The 22,944-nt window shown below is 41.4% G+C and overlaps 1 protein-coding gene across 1 annotated transcript in view; it reads right to left on the bottom strand.

The window, feature by feature from the left end:
* LOC106561902 (protein kinase C-binding protein NELL1) overlaps nucleotides 1–22,944 on the bottom strand; it is a 502,584-nt gene that overhangs the window by 219,565 nt on the left and 260,075 nt on the right. Inside the window, exons 11-12 of the mRNA XM_014126233.1 lie at nucleotides 14,643–14,742; nucleotides 11,387–11,515 (exon numbers count right to left, since the gene is read on the bottom strand). Coding sequence (XP_013981708.1) covers nucleotides 11,387–11,515; nucleotides 14,643–14,742 — 229 coding nt within the window. The remainder of the gene's footprint in view (nucleotides 1–11,386; nucleotides 11,516–14,642; nucleotides 14,743–22,944) is intronic.

Below are 22,944 nucleotides of genomic sequence, written 5' to 3'. Positions count from 1 at the left end.
GACGCAAGCCTAGCCCATAGAGGTTGAAGTGGCATTGTTTAAAGTGACTAGTGATACATTTATTATTAAACTGTTAGGGCTAGGGGGCAGTATTGACACAGCCGGATAAAAAACGTACCCGATTTAACCTCTCTGGGCTAGGCGGGACGAATTCGTCCCACCTACGTAACAGACAGTGTAATCCAGTGGCGCGATTTTCATATGACTATTTTACAGCAATTTAAAGACAAGACTCTCGTTAATCTAAACACACTGTCCGATTTCAAAAAGGCTTTACAACGAAAGCGAGTCGACCGAATGCTTTCTTTTCTTTTGTCTGTTTACCTAAACGCAGATTCCCGGTCGGAATATTATCGCTTTTTTATGAGAAAAATGGCATAAAAATTGATTTTAAACAGCGGTTGACATGCTTCGAAGTACGGTAATGGAATATTTAGAATTTTATTGTCACGAATTGCGCCATGCTCGCCACCCTTATTTACCCTTTCGGATAGTGTCTTGAACGCACGAACAAAACGCCGCTGTTTGGATATAACGATGGATTATTTTGGACCAAACCAACATTTGTTATTGAAGTAGAAGTCCTGGGAGTGCATTCTGACGAAGACAGCAAAGGTAATAACATTTTTCTTATAGTAAATCTGACTTTGATGAGTGCTAAACTTGCTGGGTGTCTAAATAGCTAGCCCTGTGATGCCGGGCTATCTACTGAGAATATTGCAAAATGTGCTTTCACCGAAAAGCTATTTTAAAATCGGACATATCGAGTGCATAGAGGAGTTCTGTATCTATAATTCTTAAAATAATTGTTATGCTTTTTGTGAACGTTTATCGTGAGTAATTTAGTAAATTCACCGGCAGTGTTCGGTGGGAATGCTAGTCACATGCTAATGTAAAAAGCTGGTTTTTGATATAAATATGAACTTGATTGAACAAAACATGCATGTATTGTATAACATAATGTCCTAGGGTTGTCATCTGATGAAGATCATCAAAGGTTAGTGCTACATTTAGCTGTGGTTTGGGTTTATGTGACATTATATGCTAGCTTGAAAAATGGGTGTCTGATTATTTCTGGCTGGGTACTCTGCTGACATAATCTAATGTTTTGCTTTCGTTGTAAAGCCTTTTTGAAATCGGACAGTGTGGTTAGATTAACCTCTTACATCTAGACGTTCCGCTAGCGGAACACCTGCTCCAATATCCAATGATAGGCGTGGCGCGAATTACAAATTCCTCAAAAATACAAAAACTTCAATTTTTCAAACATATGACTATTTCACAGCATTTTAAAGACAAGACTCTCCTTTATCTAAAGAGGTTAAAGTGGCCAGTGATTGGGTCTCAATGTAGGCAGCAGCCTCTCTGAGTTAGTGATTGCTGTTTAGCAGTCTGGTGGTCTTGAGATAGAAGCTGCTTTTCAATCTCTCTGTCCCAGCTTTGATGCACCTGTTCTGACCTCGCCTTCTGGATGGTAATGGTGTGAACAGGCAGTGGCTCAGGTGGTTGTTGTCCTTGATGATCTTTTTGGCCTTCCTGTGACATCGGGTGCTGTAGGTGTCAAGGAGGGCATGTAGTTTGCCCCCGGTTATGCGTTGTGTAGACCACACCACCCTCTGGAGAGCCTTGTGGTTGAGGGTGGTGCAGATGCCGTACCAGGCAGTGATACAGCCCGACACGATGCTCTCGACTGTGCATCTGTAAAAGTTTGTCAGGGATTTGGGTGACAAGCTAAATTTCTTTAGCCTCAAGAGGTTGAAGAGGCGCTGTTGCGCTTTCTTCACCACACTGTCTGTGTGGGAGGACCATTACTGTTTGTCTGTGATGTGTACGCAGATGAACTTAAAACTTTCCACCTTCTCCACTGCTGTCCCTTCCATGTGGATAGGGGGGTGCTCCCTCTGCTGTTTCCTGAAGTCCACGATCATCTCCTTTGCTTTGTTGACATTGAGTAAGAGGTTATTTTCCTGACACTATGCTCCGAGTGCCCTCACCTCCCCCCTGTAAGCTGTCTTGTTGTTGTTGGTAATCAAGCCCACTACTGTTGTGTCGTCTGCAAACTTGATGATTGAGTTGCATGGCCACACAGTGGTGGGTGAAAAGGGAGTACAGGTGATGGGAGAATGCACCCTTGTGGGGCCCCAGTGTTGAGGGTTAGCGAAATGGAGATGTTGTTTCCTGCCTTCACCACCTTGGGGTGGCCCGTCAGAAAGTCCAAGACCCAATTGCACAGGGCGGGGTTGAGACCCAGGGCCTCCAGCTTGATGATGAGCTTAGAGGGTACTATGGTGTTGAATGCTGAGCTGTAGTCAATGAACAGCATTCTTATATAGGTATTATTTTTGTCCAGATGGGATAGGGCAGTGTGCAGTGTGATGGCGATTGTGTCATCTGTGGACCTGTTGGGGCGGTATGCAAACTAAAGTGGGTCTAGAGTGGCTGGTAATGTGGAGGAGATATGATCCTTGACTAGCCTCTCAAAGCACTTCATGATGACAGTTCAGTTATCTTTACCTTCTTGGGTACAGGAACAATGGTAGCCATCTTGAAGCATGTGGGGAAAACAGACAGGGATAGGGAGTGATTGAATATGTCCGTAAACACACCAGCCAGCTGGTCTGCCCATGCTCTGAGGGATGCTGTCTGGGCCAGCAGCCTTGCGAGGGTTAACACGTTTAAATGTTTTACTCACGTCAGCCACTGAGGAGAGGAGGGGGCGCAGCCGCGAGGGTGGCACTGTATCATCCTCAAAGCGGGCAAAGAAGGTGTTTAGTTTGTCTGGAAGCGTGACGTCGGTATCCGTGATGTGGCTGATTTTCTTTTTGTAGTCCGTGATTTGCTGTAGAGCCTGTCACATACGTCTCATGACTGAGCTGTTCAATTGCGACTCCACCTTGTCCCTGTAACCGGCAATTTGCTTGTTTGATTGCCTTGCGGAGGGAATAACTAGACTGTTTATATTCAGCCATATTTCCAGACCTCTTTCTATGGTTAAATGCGGTGGTTTGCGCTTTCAGTTTTCACAGTGGGTACAACATCTCCACTTCTTTATAAATTCACTCACCAAGTCAGCGTATAGGTCGATGTTGTTCTCTGAGGCTGACCGGAACATATTCCAGTCTGCATGATCAAAACAATCTTGAAGCATGGCTTCCAGTCAGACCAGCGTGGAATGGTTCTCGTCACTGGTACATCCTGTTTGAGTTTCTGCCTATAAGATGGAGGGAGCAAGATGACATTGTGGTCGGATTTGCCGAAGGGAGGGCGGTCGAGAGCTTTGTATGCATCACGGAAGTTAGAGTAGCAGTGGTCGAGAGTATTACCCCAGTGCAATCAATATGCTGATAGAATATATACATATATATATACACACACTACCGTTCAAAAGTTTGGGGTCACTTAGAAATGTCCTTGTTTTTGAAAGAAAAAAAAAAGAATTGTCCATTAAAATAACATAAAATTGATCAGAAATACAGTATAGACATTGTTAACCTGTTGGGGACTCTTTCGCGATAGGATCCCGGTAACGGGATTGCTTGACAAGATAGCATGGCGCGAATTTCAAAAATGAAAAAATCTAATAATTTCAATTACTCAAACAATCAACTATTTTACACCATTTGAAAGATAAACATCTCCTTAATCCAACCACATTGTCCGATTTCAAAGAGACTTTACGGCGAAAGCATAAAGTTAGATTATGTTAGGACAGTACTAAGACAAAATATTACACACAGCCATTTTCAATGCAAGGACAGGCGTCACCAAAAGCAGAAAACCAGCTAAAATTATGCACTAACCTTTGACAATCTTCATCAGATGACACTACTAGGACATTATGTTAGACAATACATGCATTTTTTGTTCTATCAAATTCATATTTATATCCAAAAACAGCATTTTAAATTGGCGCGTGATGTTCAGAAAATGTATTTCCCCCAAAACATCCGGTGAATCAGCACAACAATTTCCAAAAATACTCATTATAAATGTTGATAAAATATTCAACTGTTATTCAAAGAATTATAGATTAACCTGTTAGGGCTAGGGGGCAGCATTTGCACGTCTGGATAAAAAAAATGTACCCGATTTAATCTGGTTACTAATCCTACCCAGTAACTAGAATATGCATATACTTATTATATATGGATAGAAAACACTCTAAAGTTTCTAAAACTGTTTGAATGGTGTCTGTGAGTATAACAGAACTCATTTGGCAGGCAAAACCCTAAGACATTTTCTGACAGGAAGTGGATACCTGATGTGTTGTATTACCTTTAAACCTATCCCATTGAAAAACACAGGGGCTGAGGAATATTTTGGCACTTCCTATTGCTTCCACTAGATGTCACCAGCCTTTACAAAGTGTTTTGAGTCTTCTGGAGGGAGATCTGACCGAACAAGAGCCATGGAACGATGATGTCCCATTAGACACCTGGCGCGCGAGTTCATGTTGGGTACCCTCGTTCCAATACGTTATAAAAGAGTATGTATTCGTCCACCTTGAATATTATTCATGTTCTGGTTAAAAAAGGCCCTAATGATTTATGCTATACAACGTTTGACATGTTTGAACGAACGTAAATATATTTTTTCCCCTCGTTCATGACGAGAAGTCCGGCTGGCTTAGATCATGTGCTAACAAGACGGAGATTTTTGGACATAAATGATGAGCTTTTTTGAACAAAACTACATTCGTTATGGACCTGTGATACCTGGAAGTGACATCTGATGAAGAGAATCAAAGGTAATGGATTATTTACATAGTATTTTCGATTTTAGATCTCCCCAACATGACGTCTAGTCTGTATCGCAACGCGTATTTTTCTGGGCGCAGTGCTCAGATTATTGCAAAGTGTGATTTCCCAGTAAGGTTATTTTTAAATCTGGCAAGTTGATTGCGTTCAAGAGATGTAAATCTATAATTCTTTAAATGACAATATAATATTTTACCAATGTTTTCTAATTTTAATTATTTAATTTTTGACGCTGACTTGACTGCCGGTTATTGGAGGGAAACGATTTCCTCAACATCAATGCCATAGTAAAACGCTGTTTTTGGATATAAATATGAACTTGATAGAACTAAAAATGCATGCATTGTCTAACATAATGTCCTAGGAGTGTCATCTGATGGAGATTGTAAAAGGTTAGTGCATCATTTTAGCTGGTTTTATGGTTTTGGTGACCCTGTCTTTGAATTGACAAAACATTACACACAACTCTTGTAAATGTACTGTCCTAACATACTCTAAATTTATGCTTTCGCCGTAAAACCTTTTTGAAATCGTAAAACGTGGTTAGATTAAGGAGATGTTTATCTTTCAAAGGGTGTAAAATAGTTGTATGTTTGAAAAATTTGAATTTTGACATTTATTTGGATTCAAATTTGCCGCTCTTAAAATGCACCTGCTGTTGATGGAGTGCACCACGGGTGGCACGCTAGCGTCCCACCTAGCCCATAGAGGTTAAGAAGGAGGGAGTGGGGTAAATGGAAATGGCATCACAGGGACCCAATACAGAAGGAAGGAGGGTGGCAAAGGGAAATGTAACCACAGTACACAGAAACATGAATTAGGGAGGGGGGGTTAATGGGAAATGCCATCACAGAACACAGTACAGAAGGAGGGAGGGAATTGGGGTGAAGGGAAATAGTACCACAGGAGACAATGCGTTAGGAAGGCTGGTGGCAAAGGGAAATGGCACAACAGGAAACAATACAGAATGATGGAGGGAAGTGGGGAAAGGGAATGGCACCATGGGTTCATAACATAGAAGGAGGGTGGGATTGGGGTAAAGGGAAATGGTACCACAGGACACAATACAGAAGGAGGGAGAGGGTAAAAGGGAATGGCAACACAGGAAACAGTTTAAATGCAGGGAGGGAGAGGGTAAAGGGACATGGCACCACTGGACACAATACAGAATGAGGGAGGGAGGTGTGTGAAGGGAAATGGCACTACAGGACACAATACATAAGTATTAAGGGAGGGGGGGAAAGGGAAATGGCAACACAGGGACACAATACAGAAGGAGAAAGGGATGGGGTAAAGGAAGATGGCTCCACATTAAACAATACAAAAGTAGGGAGGGAGGGGTAAAGGGTAATGGCAACACATGACACAATACAGAAGGAGGGAGGGAGGTGAGAAAAAGGAAATGGCACCACAGGGTCACAATAAAGAAGGACGCAGTGGGGTAAAGGGAAATAGCAACACAGGGGCACAATACAGAAGAAAGGAATGAGGGTGGCAAATGGAAATGGCATCACAGGACACAATACAGAAGAAGGGAAGGAAGAGGGTAAAGGGAAATTGTACCACAGGACACAATACAGAAGGAGGAAGGGTGGTAAAGGGAAATGGCATCCCAGGACACAATACAGAAGGGGGGAGAGAGGGGGGTAAAGAGAAATGGCATCACAGGACACAATACAGAAGGAGAAAGGGAAGGGGGAAGAGGGAAATGGTACAACGGCTCTTACGACTATCTATATGGCTTAAAGACTACTGCCACTTCATTCGCATAACTTTTATTGACAATTTTGACACTTTTTGGAAACAAAAAAACTAAATATGCTCTATGGGAAATGCCAACGGGGGCGGTGTTGCGGTCTGTATTCAGAACTACATTGGGGGGAAAAAGTATTTGATCCCCTGCTGATTTTGTACGTTTGCCCACTGACAAAGAAAGGATCAGTCTATAATTTTAATGGTAGGTTTATTTGAACAGTGAGAGACAGAATAACAACAAAAATATCCTGAAAAACGCATGTCAGAAATGTTATAAATTGATTTGCATTTTAATGAGGGAAATAAGTATTTGACCCCCTCTCAATCAGAACGATTTCTGGCTCCCAGGTGTCTTTTATACAAGTAACGAGCTGAGATTAGGAGCACACTCTTAAAGGGAGTGCTCCTAACCACAGCTTGTTACCTGTAAAAAAGACACCTGTCCACAGAAGCAATCAATCAATCGATTTCAAGCTCTTCACCATGGCCAAGACCAAAGAGCTCTCCAAGGATGTCAGGGACAAGATTGTAGACCTACACAAGGCTGGAATGGGCTACAAGACCATCGCCAAGCAGCTTGGTGAGAAGGTGACAACAGTTGGTGCAATTATTCGCAAATGGAAGAAACACAAAAGAACTGTCAATATCCCTCGGCCTGCGGCTCCATGCAAGATCTCACCTCGTGGAGTTGCAATGATCATGAGAACGGTGAGGAATCAGCCCAGAACTACACAGGAGGATCTTGTCAATGATCTGAAGGCAGCTGGGACCATAGTCACCAAGAAAACAATTGGTAACACACTACGCCGTGAAGGACTGAAATCCTGCAGCGCCCGCAAGGTCCCCCTGCTCAAGAATACATATATATGCCCGTCTGAAGTTTGCCAATGAACGTCTGAATGACTCAGAGGACAACTGGTGAAAGTGTTGTGGTCAGATGAGACCAAAATGGAGCTCTTTGACATCAACTCAACTCGCCGTGTTTGGAGGAGGAGGAATGCTGCCTATGACCCCAAGAACACCATCTCCACCGGCAAACATGGAGGTGGAAACAGTATGCTTTGGGGGTGTTTTTCTGCTAAGGGGACAGGACAACTTCACAGCATCAAAGGACGGGGCCATGTGCCGTCAAATCTTGGGTGAGAACCTCCTTCCCTCAGCCAGGGCATTGAAAATGGGTCGTGGATGGGTATTCCAGCATGACAATGACCCAAAACACACGGCCAAGGCAACAAAGTAGTGGCTCAAGAAGAAGCACATTAAGGTCCTGGAGTGGCCTAGCCAGTCTCCAGACCTTAATCCCATAGAAAATCTGTGGAGGGAGCTGAAGGTTTGAGTTGCCAAACGTTAGCCTCGAAACCTTAATTACTTGGAGAAGATCTGCAAAGAGGAGTGGGACAAAATCCCTCCTGAGATGTGTGCAAACCTGGTGACCAACTACAAGAAACGTCTGACCTCTGTGATTGCCAACAAGGGTTTTGCCACCAAGTACTAAGTCATGTTTTGCAGAGGGGTCAAATAATTATTTCCCTCATTAAAATGCAAATCATTTTATAACATTTTTGACATACGGTTTTCTGGATTGTTTTGTTGTTATTCTGTCTCTCACTGTTCAAATAAACCTACTATTAAAATTATAGACTGATCATTTCTTTGTCAGTGGGCAAACGTACAAAATCAGCAGGGAATGAAATACTTTTTTCCCCCACTGTACATTCCTGTAAAGCTTAGAGACGATCTCATGTTAAATACTGTTGACATAATATTGCTGTAGGTTCATCTTCCTTACCTTAAGCCCATTCTTGTGGGAAGCTTCTATAGACCACCAAGTGCTAACAGTCACTATCTGGACAACATGCGTGCAATGCTTGATAATGTGTGTGATATCAACAGAGAGGTACAGTATATTTTCTGGGTGATTTAAATATTGACTGGCTCTCATCAAGCTGCCCACTCAAGAAAAAAACTGTAACCAGTGCCTGCAACCTGATTGTCAGTCAACCTACCAGAGTATGTACAAACAGCACAGGATCGAAATCATCAACATGTATTGATCACATCTTTACTTGTTATTTAACTAGGCAAGTCAGTTAAGAACAAATTCTTATTTACAATGACGGCCTACCCCAGCCAAACCCTAACCAGGACGACTCTGGGCCAATTGTGCACCGCCCAATAGGACTCCCAATCACGGTCAGATGTGATACAGCCTGGATTCAAACCAGGGACTGCAGTGATGCCTTTTGCACTGAGATGCAGTACCTTAGACCACTGCGCCACTTGGGAGCCATGACCAATATGACCAATATATATTGTCCTGCTAACAGCCCATCCTAGATTTGAAGAATTCACAGCCTGCTACGCTTTCCCCCTTCCACTTGTTAAAGGTAAAAATGTATATATATATTTTTTATCAATTAGTATATTTGAATTTAACTACAATATTTGTTGTACTATTTGTTCTGTCTTTTCTGATGGATTAAACTGAAATTGCAACCAACTTTCTATGGCTTGTTTAAAAAATGACAATATTTTGGAGATGACTTAATTTTCAAATAGCTAAAAGTCAGCGAGAAAAAGGCCATTCTTGAACATGAGGTGAGACATTCTTAATAATTAATCGAATACATTACAAATTGGGGGATTTTCACACCTACAGTATCCAAGCTGTAAAGAGTCTATTGTCCTGCCAAAACAAAACATTGTACAACAGTACTACAGTGAAAAACAAGTGTTTGAAAACCTGTTTTCAAAATGCCTCCAGCTGTCCATCACTAAAAACACAGCATCTTGTTTACATCTTGTTTACATTCTTTATTGTAAACACAATGTCACAAATGAATTGTATCTACCTTTCTAATTACTTTTAGAGTTTACAAATGTGCGCTTATCATGTCATTTTTAGTAAGTAATATGCTACAGTCCAGTTACAGCTTGTTCTGATCAAGTAGAAACAAAAAAATAAATACATTTTTTGGGAGTATGTGTGCAACACAGAGGAATAGCAATGATCACGGAAAATGTCAATTCATAAACCATGTGCCATCAAAAATCTCTTCCCAACTATTTTGCAATCTATATGGCTCTCCGCCAATAATTACATTTAGAGGATTGGAGGATTCTAAATTGTTTGGGGACATACCCTATGTTGACTGTCTTGAGGACCCCTTCGAGATAAAATCCCGTTAACGGATTGGTTGGACAACAACCAGTGAGATAGCACGGCGCGAAATTAAAAAAAAAAAAATCTCAAAATTTAAATGAAGTATTATACGGTATTTTAAAGATACTCTACTCGTTAATCCAACCACATTGTCCGATTTCAAAAAGGCTTTATGGTGAAAGCAAAACATTCGATTATTTTAGGATAGCACCTTAGCAAAAAAAAAAAAGCAATTTTCCAAGCACGGATAGCCGTCAGAAAAAACAGATATACAGCTAAAATTAACAAAGAACTGAAGTTTTTCAGAATGGATGGCAAGGAATAAAATAAAAAGCATTGTATTTGGGACAAATCATTCACTAAACCCTAAACCTCAACTAAATATTGTAATGTATAACATGGAAATTGAGCATGTTGAGTTGACTAAACTTCTTAGAGTAACCCTGGACTGTAAACTGTCATAGTCAAAACATATTGATACAACAGTAGCTAAGATGGGGAGAAGTCTGTGTATAATAAAGCGCTGATCTGCCTTCTTAACAACACTATCAACAAGGCAGGTCCTACAGGCCTTGTTTTGTCACATCTGGACTATTGTTCAGTAGTGTGCTCAGGTTCCACAAAGAGGGACTTATGAAAATTACAATTGGCTCAGAACAGGGCAGCACAGCTGGCCCTTAAAAGTACACGGGGAGCTAACATTAATGACATGCATGTCAATCTCTCATGTCTCAAAGTGGAAGGGAGATTGACTTAATCACCTCTTGTTTTTGTAAGAAGTGTTGTATGTTTTTGTAACAAGCTGAATGTACCGAGCTGTCTGTTAAAAGTACTAGTACACAGCCATGCATACCCCACAAGACATAATACCAGAGGTCTCTTCAAAATCCCCAAGTCCAGAACAGACTAATGGAGGTCCACACTACTACATAGAGCCATGACTACACGGAACTCTATTACACATCAGGTACGTAAGTGATGAAATCAGTAGAATCAGATTTGAAAAAACAGGTAAAAATAAACCTCATGGAATAGTGGGGACTGTGAAGAAACAGAAACAAAGGTACAGACACAGACATACACACACAAGCGCTAGCACACACACTCTACACACACATATATTTTAATATTTTTGTATGGTGGTATTATACATTTTGTATTGTAGATATGTAGTGGCGTAATAATGTTATATGATGTACTGTTTTATATTTTGTTTTATATGTATTGTAAGTGTTTTAATGTGTTTGGACCCCAGGAAGAGCTAATGGGGATCCCTAATAAATTGAAATAAATACAAATACTGAACAAATACATTTGGCTTCTGAAATGTCCTGCTAAACACAGAGGTAGTTGAAACTCTCATGATCCAAGCTCTGTTTCAGGCATCTACTGTATGGAATGGGCCAGGCATCTCACATATCCACATGTCCACTCAACCATAGAGATCATATAATTCCCTATAATTCAGGAATCTAGGTGCAGATCTAGGATGAGCTTCCCCTCCTCCAATCCTAACCTTAACTATATTGGGATAAAATGCTAAACTTACCCAAGATCAGCATGTAGGGGCAACTTCACTCTACTCCTAGTCCTCTTTGCAATAAAGAAATACATCTTCTACATACACAAAACAAGCTCTAAGTCCACCCATTATATACCCATCCAGAGTCTTCTACCCAAAGACCCAGTCAAATAGTTCACAGCCGCCTACCTTCACAGTATGTTGAGTCCCCGTGGATGGAGGAAAAGCCGCTCTTGCACTCACACTCTGCTCTGGTATTCCGGTTTTTACACTCCGAATTTTCCCCACAAATGAGTCCCTCTGCACAGAAATCGTAGCCTGGGAGAGAGGGGGACAAAGTTCTGACTCAACAGTCTGGCTTTGACTGAGATCACACAGGGTGCTGACAGTGGGGTAGAAAATGAGCCGTACAGTAGATGACTCAGTTGTTTCCTCTCTCTCGATCTGAACCCATCTATCCCTTCATTCCCAGTAATGAATAGTGCCAGTCCCACTCTCTGACATTTATTTGGTTTCAAATTTGCCGCTCTTGAAATGCACCTGCTGTTGATAGGGTGCACCACGGGTGGCACGCTAGCGTCCCACATAGCCCCAAGAGGTTAATAAGCATGTTGCTTCATTCCGGAGGCAAGTGTTCATGTTTCTGAATAACAATGAACAACAGTTTAATGTGCATTATAAATTGAGGCATTGGGAGGTGCTCTACGCGAAGGTTTGCCAGCACAGAGTCTACGGTGCTTTGAGTGTGGGGATTTGGGGCATAAGAGCTTTGTGTGCCACATAAACCTGTGGGGGAAATTGAGGTCAATGTGCAGGGGTCATGAGGCGCAGGCAGCTGAGGCTGGGCCTAGTCATGCTAGAGATGGTGGTGTGGATGAAGCTGGGTCTAGTCAGGCTATGGGCGGTGGTGTAGCTGAGGCTGGGTCTAGTCATGTTATGGATTATGGTGTAGCTGAGACTGGTCTAGTCATGTCATGGATGGTGGTGTAGATAAGGCTGGGCCTAGTCAGGTTATGCTAGTGGATGATGAGAGTACAATGGGGAGAAGGGGAGAAGCTGGTGTGGTCAAAGGCACTAAGGAAACTTTGCCTGGTGCTGGGGGGAGGCCCTGACAAGAGAGAAAGGACAGGTGGTCAGGATGGGAGATGGAGATGAGGAGGAGGAAGGTGAGTCTGAGGATGATGAGGAGGCTTTCTTTTCATACTCCTCCTCAATGGGTCTAGAGCTTACAGCATGTCACACAGAAGGGTCAAATTACACAGTGAGGAAACTGTCAAGGTTCCTGAATGAGACTAAAGGGAAAAAGGTTCATCTTGAAGTTTCTTTTGCGATCTGGGAATGTTCGTAAGATCAGTACAACACGCTATGAAAAAGGAGGGGCAGGGTATCCTCTCACCCAGGAAACGTTTTAGGTTGAGGCACTCTGGTTTTTGAGCTTTGCAATTGGTCTCTTTCTTTGCTGGCTTTTCTCTCACTTCTAATGGAGACTTTTCAGATAGGCTCCCTTAATATAAATGGCATTAGAGATGCGGGAAAGAGAGTCTGTTGGGTAAATATACAAAACAAAAAAAGCACAGGTGTTGTTTCTGCAGGAGACACAGTGATGTGGTGAAGGAAGTTGATTCGGGGCTCTGATGAAAAGGGGCAAGTGTGCTGAGCCATGGAACAAATGTTAGTGCAGTGGTGGCAGTCCTTTTTGCACCGGGTCTGGCAGTAAAGGTTTGCTCCTCAAAGAAGGTGTGTAGGGGTAGACTGCTTGTGGTAAAAGCGGAATTTAACAACAGGGTGTTTGTCCTTTGAATGTTTGTACGCACCTAACACAGGGAAAGAGAGGGGGCGTCTGTTTGGGTGTCTTAGACAGGAACTCTCACAGGTAGTGCCTGAGGAGACGCTGGTGCTAGGCAGGGACTGGAACTGTACGATGTATTTTACTAAATATATAAAGCGTTATTCAGGCTCAGTGGGGGTGTTAAGGGACATCATTGAGCAGATTGGCCTAGTGGATGTTTGGAGAACTAGACATCCCAAGACAAGACAGTATACACGGATGAAGGTCTTTGGGGCTAGGGTCAGTGCAGCCCGACAAGATCGGTTTTACATGTCCAGGAATCAGATCAATAGGTTGTTGGGCGCTACCATTCTCCCGGTGGGTTTTTCGGATCACCACATAACCATGGCTCTGCAGTCTATTTCACCAGGGCCTTGGCAGCCATCCTATTGGAAGTTTAATGTAAAGTTCTTACAAGATGCAACTTTTTGCTCAGGTTTCCAGACTTTTTTGGAAAGGTGTGGGCAGTGAAGAGAGGAGTATGAGTATTTGAATCAATGGTGGGATATGGGAAAAGTCCAAATGTGGCTTTTCTGTCAACAGTATAGAGCTCTCTCATCCTCAGAGGCTAGGAGAGTATTAGGGGAACTTCTGCGTAGTATCAATGAAGTGGAGGTAGAGCTGGTGTGGGTGGCAAGGCAATGTAGGCTTCCAGGCTAATTTAGCTGAATTACATAGGGACCTGGGCAGTTTTTTCCAGGTTAAAGCAAAGGGAGAACTTGCAAGTTCTCCCTTTAACCTGGCACCCCAATGGTGGAACAAGCTCCCTCACGACGTCAGGACAGCGGAGTCAATCACCACCTTCCGGAGACACCTGAAACCCCACCTCTTTAAGGAATACCTAGGATAGGATAAAGTAATCCTTCTAACCCCCCCCCCCCTTAAAAGATTTAGAAGCACTATTGTAAAGTGGTTGTTCCACTGCATATCATAAGGTGAATGCACCAATTTGTAAGTCGCTCTGGATAAGAGCGTCTGCTAAATGACTTAAATGTAATGGAAATGTAAATGTTTTGTATTGTGGGGTAGAGGGCAAGGTGAGTGTGCAGCACAGGGGATATTTGTTTTTTAAAGGGGGGTGGGTGGTGAGGTTTTAATAAAAAGATGATGTATCATTAAAGAAAGACAAAAAGTCTCTCTCTGACATGTTTTTCTTTCTTTATCCCTCTCTCTTTCTTTCTCTGTCATATTCTCTCTTTCTCTCCCTCGTTCTCAGAAGAGGTGTTACATGTATAAAGAATCAGAACTTGAGAGGTGGAAGTTTGGCTGACACCATGAGGGAGACAGAAAAGGAAATGCACCAGAGCCGTATGGGCCCTGATAAAAAGTTATGTACTATACAGTATAAGTGTGCTACATAGGGAATATGGAGCCATTTGGGACAGAGAAATTGGCTCCCCTCAAACAAGCAGCAGGCAGGGATTGGCTCTGTTAGCTTCTCCATGCTCCCTTACAAGTTGTAAAGGTTGGAACCAATGATAGACGGCTATTAGGAATGATTCAGACTCATTAAATGTTGGGCAGCGGAATATGATAGCTCGGCCAATGAGATACTGCAAGGGGAGAGGGACTGAGGACTGAAACAATAGCAAGCGACTTTATAGGTGAAGGACCAACCTTTGCAGACATTGCAGCACCTGTTGTCAGGTAGGATCTGTTCCTTGAGGGTGCAGTTGATCTCCGGACAGTTCTCTGTCACTCTCACCATCAGCCCATTCTGCAAACACAACCCAAATACACACATTCAAGCAATTCAAATCAATACAACTTTATTTAACCCCTCAGGGGCAAATAACATTTGATTAGAATTAGCATGTTAGCGATAGGTTGTTTCCAATAATTACATGATGTCAATAAATTATTGACTTTCGTAGCATATAGAAAAGCACAAATGCAAAAGATAAACACAGAACCTTTTTGAATATGACCTGGAAGAGTTAGGGTGCAATGCAAATTGTTTAATATTAAATGTACAGTATGTTAGTAGGTTGTTTGAGTAAATTAGTGTGCTTGCATCCTTGTAGCAGAAGGATAATTATATTTTAGACTGATCCTCGACACTTGCAAAAAGAGAAACACACTACTACAGAATAAAGGCACATTACCCACAACATGAATGTAAATGCATAGAGACAGGGATATACACAGATTCACAAAGAAAGGGAGAGAACTCAGGCTCTCCTCTCTAAAAAACAGTCCTTAGACACCTCTCTATTTCAAATTTACTTCAAAGTCACCCCCTTCCAGGCATTACACCAACTGGGTTTGTTTCCTACATAGTGCACTACTTTTGACCATGGTGAAAAGTAGTGCACTATGCTTTATATTTTATTTATTCCGGATACCGGCAGCAGCAGCTACTCTTTCTGTGGTCCAATCGCAATTACATACAATAATACATAACACAACATACTATGATGTACTACTCTACCATAACATATCTACAATTCAAAATCAATAATACAGCAGAAAAACAACATTAAAATGTATGTCTATGTGTGTGTGTTAGCATGTGTTTGAGAATGCAATGTGTGCGTACTGATGGTGGCAGGAGTGTGCAATGCTGGGGAGCCTGGCGCGCGAAGGGAGAGCGGGAGCAGGCGTGACAACTCCGTGCTGTTCTGATTTTACTACTTGACTGAGTTACGTGATGTGGGCACTGATGTTGGGCGATTAGGCCTGGCTCGGAGTCGGCGTTCCAATTCATCCCAAAGGTGTTCAACGGGGTTGAGGTCAGAGCTCTGTGCAGGCCAGTCAAGTTATTCCACACCGATCTGGACAAAACATTTCTGTATGGACCTCACATTGTGCACGGGGGCATTGTCATGCTGAAACAGGAAAGGGCCCTTCCCCAAACTGTTGCCACAAAGTTGAAAGCGGCCGAAAATCCAGTGTTTCTATGTCAAACGGTTTTGTTATATTTCAGTCTTCTGTGATATATATAAAGTGTAATAATGGGATGCAAACACAAACTGTAATACATTTCAACTCTATATTTCACATGGAACTGGTGTCGCCTTTTTTTAAGCCCATAACCATGTGTGTGAGGTGTATACTTTTGTTTCAAAGTAGATTTGTTTAAGACTACCAAGAAACACTCTGTGGAACCCTGTTTTAGCCCAATGCAGTATAAGGTTAAACAGCCATTACAAGCTCCAGCTAACTCACACGACTAATAGTTAAAAATAAAGAGGAGTGATAAGGGCAACTTCCTAAATGTTATGTCCAAATTTCCCCTTTAAGCTCTCTGTTTGCTGTATTTTGATGAAGGGAAGTGTATACACCTACAGTACCAGTCAAAAGTTTGGACACACCTACTCATTCCAGGGTTTTTCTTTATTTTTACTATTTTCAACATTGTAGAATAATAGTGAAGACATCAAAACTATGAAATAACACATATGGAATCATGTAGCAACCAAAAAAGAGTTAAACAAATCAAAATATAATTTATATTTTATATTATTCAAAGTAAACACCCTTTACCTTGATAACTGCTTTGCACAATCAAAGCATTCTCTCAACCAGCTTCATGAGGTAGTCAACTAGAATGCAATAGTTAAAAGTTAATATGTGAAATGTGTTTGAGCCAATCAATTGTGTAGTGACAAGGTTGGGATGGTACACAGAAGATAGCCCTATTTGGTAAAAGACCAATTCCAAATTATGTCAAGAACAGCTCGAATAAGCAAAGAGAAAGGACAGTCCATCATTACTTTTAGACATGAAGATCAGTCAATTCAGAAAATTTTACGAACTTTGAAAGTTTCTTCAAGTGCAGACGCAAAAACCATCAACCAGTATCATGAAACTGGCTCTCATGGGGACCGCCACAGGAAAGGAAGACCCAGAGTTAACTCTGCTGCAGAGGATATGTTCATTAGTGTTAACTGCACCTTAGATTGCAGCCCAAATAAGTGCTTCACAGAGTTCAAGCAACAGACACATCTCAACATCAACTCCTCAGTGGAGACTGCGTGAATAAGGCCTTCATGGTCGAATAGCTTCAAAGAAATCACTACGAAAGGACACCAATTAGAAGAAGAGACTTGTTTGGGCCAAGAAACTTGAGCAATGGGAATTAGACCATTGGAAATCTGTCCTTTAGTCTGAAGAGTCCAAATTTAAGATTTTTGGTTCCAACCACTGTGTCTTTGTGAGACGCGGAGTAGGTGAATGGATGATCTCCGCATGTGTGGTTTCCAACGTGAAGCATGGAGGAGGAGGTATGATGGTGTGGGGGTGCTTTGCTGTTAACACTGTCAGTGATTTATTTAGAATTCAAGGCACAATTAACCAGCATGGCTATCACGGCATTCTGCAGCTATACGCCATCCCATCTGGTTTGCGCTTAGTGGGACTATCATTTATTTTTCAACAGGAAAATGACCCAAAACACACCTCCAGGCTTTGTAAGGGCTATTTTCTCCAAGAAGAAGAGTGATGGAGTGCAACATCAGATGACCTGGCCTCCACAATCACCCGACCTCAAACCAATTGAGATGGTTCGGGATGCTCAGCGTAGTTGGGAACTCCGTCAAGGCTTTTGGAAACGCATTGATCATGAAGCTGGCTGAGAAAATGCCAAGAGTGTGCAAAGCTGTCATCAAGGCAAAGGGTGGCTACTTTGAAGAACGAAAACGTTAAACATATTTTGATTTGTTTAACCTGTTAGGGCTAGGGGGCAGTATTGACACGGCCGGATAAAAAACGTACCCGATTTAATCTGGTTACTACTCCTGCCCAGTAACTAGAATATGCATATAATTATTGGCTTTGGATAGAAAACACCCTAAAGTTTCTAAAACTGTTTGGATGGTGTCTGTGAGTATGACAGAACTCATATGCCAGGCCAAAACCTGAGAAGATTCCATGCAGGAAGTGGCCTGTCTGACAAGTTGTGTTTCATCTTGGCTCTTTTTATTGAAGACTGAGGATCTTTGCTATAACGTGATACTTCCTACGGCTCCCATAGGCTCTCAGAGCCCGGGAAAAAGCTGAACGATATCGAGGCAGCCTCTGGCTGAAACACTTTATCGCGTTTGGCAAGTGGCCGATCAGAGTACTATGGGCTTAGGCGCGTGCCCGAGTCGACCCCATGCTTTATTTTCTTTCGTCTGTTTACCTAAACGCAGATTCCCGGTCGGAATATTATCGCTTTTTTATGAGAAAAATGGCATAAAAATAGATTTTAAACAGCGGTTGACATGCTTCGAAGTACGGTAATGGAATATTTAGACATTTTTTGTCACGAATTGCACCATGCTCGTCACCCTTATTTACCCTTTCGGATAGTGTCTTGAACGCACGAACAAAACGCCACTATTTGGATATTACAATGGATTATTTTGAACCAAACCAACATTTGTTATTGAAGTAGAAGTCCTGGGAGTGCATCTGACGAAGACAGCAAAGGTAATAACATTTTTCTTATAGTAAATCTGATTTTGATGAGTGCTAAACTTGCTGGGTGTCTAAATAGCTAGCCCTGTGATGCCGGGCTATCTACTGAGAATATTGCAAAATGTGCTTTCACCGAAAAGCTATTTTAAAATCGGACATATCGAGTGCATAGAGGAGTTCTGTATCTATAATTCTTAAAATAATTGTTATGCTTTTTGTGAACATTTATCGTGAGTAATTTAGTAAATTCACCGGCAGTGTTCGGTGGGAATGCTAGTCACATGCTAGTCACATGCTAATGTAAAAAGCTGTTTTTTGATATAAATATGAACTTGATTGAATAAAACATGCATGTATTGTATAACATAATGTCCTAGGGTTGTCATCTGATGAAGATCATCAGAGTTTAGTGCTACATTTAGCTGTGGTTTGGGTTTATGTGACATTATATGCTAGCTTGAAAAATGGGTGTCTGATTATTTCTGGCTGGGTACTCTGCTGACATAATCTAATGTTTTGCTTTTGTCGTAAAGCCTTTTTGAAATCGGACAGTGTGGTTAGATTAACGAGAGTCTTGTCTTTAAAATGGTGTAAAATAGTCATATGTTTGAAAAATTAAAGTTTTTGCATTTTTGAGGAATTTGAATAACGCGCCACGGGATTACACTGGCTGTTGAGTAGGTGGGCGTCCCACCTAGCCCATAGAGGTTAATCTCTATGGGCTAGGCGGGACCTACGTAACAGCCAGTCTAATCCAGTGGCGCGATTTTTGAATTGTTTGAAATACTATTACTTCAATTTCTCAAACATATGACTATTTTACAGCTATTTAAAGACAAGACTCTCGTTTATCTAACCACACTGTCCGATTTCAAAAAGGCTTTACACCGAAAGCAAAACATTAGATTATGTCAGGAGAGTGCCCAGCCAGAAATAATCAGACACCCATTTTTCAAGCTAGCATATAATGTCACCAAAAACCCAAACCACAGCTAAATGCAGCACTAACCTTTTATGATCTTCATCAGATGACACACCTAGGACATTATGTTATACAATACATGCATGTCTGTTCAATCAAGTTCATATTTATATCAAAAAACAGCTTTTTTACATTAGCATGTGACGTTCAGAAAAAGCATACCCCCCCGCAAACTTCCGGGGAATTTACTAACAGTTTGCTAAATTACTCACGATAAACGTTCACAAAAAGCATAACAATTATTTTAAGAATTATAGATACATTACTCCTGACAAAAAATGTCTAAATATTCCATTACCGTACTTCGAAGCATGTCAACCGCTGTTTAAAACCAATTTTTATGCCATTTATCTCGTAGAAAAGCGATAATATTCCGACCGGGAATCTGCAATAAACTAAACAGCCGAATTAAAATACTCCACGGGGGCTAATCGCGCACGCGCCTCATTCCATTGTCACCTAATGGGACACTTGGATAAGGTGATAATCTGTTTCATCCTGATGCTGCCTCGTCAACCTTCATGATTTTCCCGGGTCCTGAGAGCCTATTGGAGCCCTGGGAATTGTCACGTTACAGCTAAGATCCTTATTCTTCAATAAACAGATGCAAGACGCACGACTCCTTGTCAAACAGGCCACTTCCTGCATGAAACCTTGTCAGGTTTTTGCCTGCCATAGGAGTTCTGTTATACTCACAGACACCATTCAAACAGTTTTAGAAACTTTAGGGTGTTTTCTATCCAAACCTGAACAATAATATGCATATTCTAGCTTCTGAGTTGGTGTAGGAGGCAGTTAAAAATGGGCACATATTTTTTCCAAAATTCTCAATACTGCCCCCTAGCCCAAACAGGTTAACCTGTTAGGGCTAGGGGGGCAGCATTGACACGGCTGGATAAAAAACATACCCGATTTAATCTGGTTACCACTCCTACTCAGTAACTAGAATATGCATATACTTATTACATATGGATAGAAAACACCCTAAATTTTCTAAAACTGTTTGAATGGTGTCTGTGAGTATAACAGAACTCAAATGGCAGGTCAAAACCTGAGAGATTCCTTTACAGGAAGTGGCCTGTCTGACCATTTGTTGAACTTCTTTTCCATCTCTATCATTTACTAAGGATCTCTGCTCTAACGTGACACTTCCCACGTCTTCCATAGGCTCTCAGAGCCCGGAAAAAACAGAATGTCGTCATTCCAGCCCCAGGCTGAAACACATTATCGCCTTTCTCAAGTGGCCCATCAAGAGACACTAGCTTATGCGCGTGACCCCGACCGCCCCGCCTTTGGGATTTTTTCCTCTGTTTGCCGAAAAGGAGATTCCCTGTCGGAATATTATCGCTTTCTACGAGAAAAATGACGTAAAAATTGATTTTAAACAGCGGTTGACATGCTTCGACGTACGGTAATGGAATACTTTGAATTTTATTGTCAGGAATTGCGCCAAGCGCGTGACACTTCTTTACTATTTCGGATAGTGTCTGGAACGCACGAACAAAACGCCGCTATTCGGATATAACGATGGATTATTTTGGACCAAACCAACATTTGTTATTGAAGTAGCTGTCCTGGGTGTGTATTCTGACGAAGACAACAAAAGGTAATGACATTTTTATAATAGTAAATATGATTATGGTGAGTGCTAAACTTGCCGGGTGTCTAAATAGCGAGCCCGTGATGCCTGGGCTATGTACTTAGAATATTGCAAAATGTGCTTTCACCAAAAAGCTATTTTAAAATCGGACATATCGAGTGCATAGAGAAGGTCTGTATCTATAATTCTTAAAATAATTGTTATGCTTTTTGTGAACGTTTATCGTGAGTAATTTAGTAAAATGTTAGCGAATTCCCGGAAGTTTGCGGGGGGGTATGCTAGTTCTGAACGTCACATGCTAATGTAAAAGCTGGTTTTTGATATAAATATGAACTTGATTGAACAAAACATGCATGTATTGTATAACATAATGTCCTAGGGTTGTCATCTGATGAAGATCATCAAAGGTGAGTGCTGCATTTAGCTGTCTTCTGGGTTTTGGTGACATTATATGCTGGCTTGAAAAATGGGTGTCTGATTATTTCTGGCTTGGTACTCTGCTGACATAATCTAATGTTTTGCTTTCGTTGTAAAGCCTTTTTGAAATCGGACAGTGTGGTTAGATTAACGAGAGTCTTGTCTTTAAATGGCTGTAAAATAGTCATATGTTTGAGAAATTGAAGTAATAGGATTTTTAAGGTTTTGAAAATCGCGCCACAGGATAGCCGTGGCTGTTACGTAGGTGGGACGAATTCGTCCCGCCTAGCCTAGAGAGGTTAACCTGTTAGGGCTAGGGGGCAGCATTTGCACGTCTGGATAAAAAAAATGTACCCGATTTAATCTGGTTACTAATCCTACCCAGTAACTAGAATATGCATATACTTATTATATATGGATAGAAAACACTCTAAAGTTTCTAAAACTGTTTGAATGGTGTCTGTGAGTATAACAGAACTCATTTGGCAGGCAAAACCCTGAGACATTTTCTGACAGGAAGTGGATACCTGATGTGTTGTATTACCTTTAAACCTATCCCATTGAAAAACACAGGGGCTGAGGAATATTTTGGCACTTCCTATTGCTTCCACTAGATGTCACCAGCCTTTACAAAGTGTTTTGAGTCTTCTGGAGGGAGATCTGACCGAACAAGAGCCATGGAACGATGATGTCCCATTAGACACCTGGCGCGCGAGTTCATGTTGGGTACCCTCGTTCCAATACGTTATAAAAGAGTATGCATTCGTCCACCTTGAATATTATTCATGTTCTGGTTAAAAACGGCCCTAATGATTTATGCTATACAACGTTTGACATGTTTGAACGAACGGAAATATATTTTTTCCCCTCGTTCATGACGAGAAGTCCGGCTGGCTTAGATCATGTGCTATCAAGACGGAGATTTTTGGACATAAATGATGAGCTTTTTTGAACAAAACTACATTCGTTATGGACCTGTGATACCTGGAAGTGACATCTGATGAAGAGAATCAAAGGTAATGGATTATTTACATAGTATTTTCGATTTTAGATCTCCCCAACATGACGTCTAGTCTGTATCGCAACGCGTATTTTTCTGGGCGCAGTGCACAGATTATTGCAAAGTGTGTTTTCCCAGTAAGGTTATTTTTAAATCTGGCAAGTTGATTGCGTTCAAGAGATGTAAATATATAATTCTTTAAATGACAATATAATATTTTACCAATGTTTTCTAATTTTAATTATTTAATTTGTGACGCTGACTTGACTGCCGGTTATTGGAGGGAAACGATTTCCTCAACATCAATGCCATAGTAAAACGCTGTTTTTGGATATAAATATGAACTTGATAGAACTAAAAATGCATGCATTGTCTAACATAATGTCCTAGGAGTGTCATCTGATGGAGATTGTAAAAGGTTAGTGCATCATTTTAGCTGGTTTTATGGTTTTGGTGACGCCTGTCTTTGACTTGACAAAACATTACACACAACTCTTGTAAATGTACTGTCCTAACA

Source organism: Salmo salar, chromosome ssa11 (genome assembly GCF_905237065.1).
Source record: "Salmo salar chromosome ssa11, Ssal_v3.1, whole genome shotgun sequence".
NCBI classification, from domain to species: domain Eukaryota; kingdom Metazoa; phylum Chordata; class Actinopteri; order Salmoniformes; family Salmonidae; genus Salmo; species Salmo salar.
Note: the sequence above shows the minus strand (reverse complement) of the source record. Positions and strands in the feature narration are given on the sequence as shown.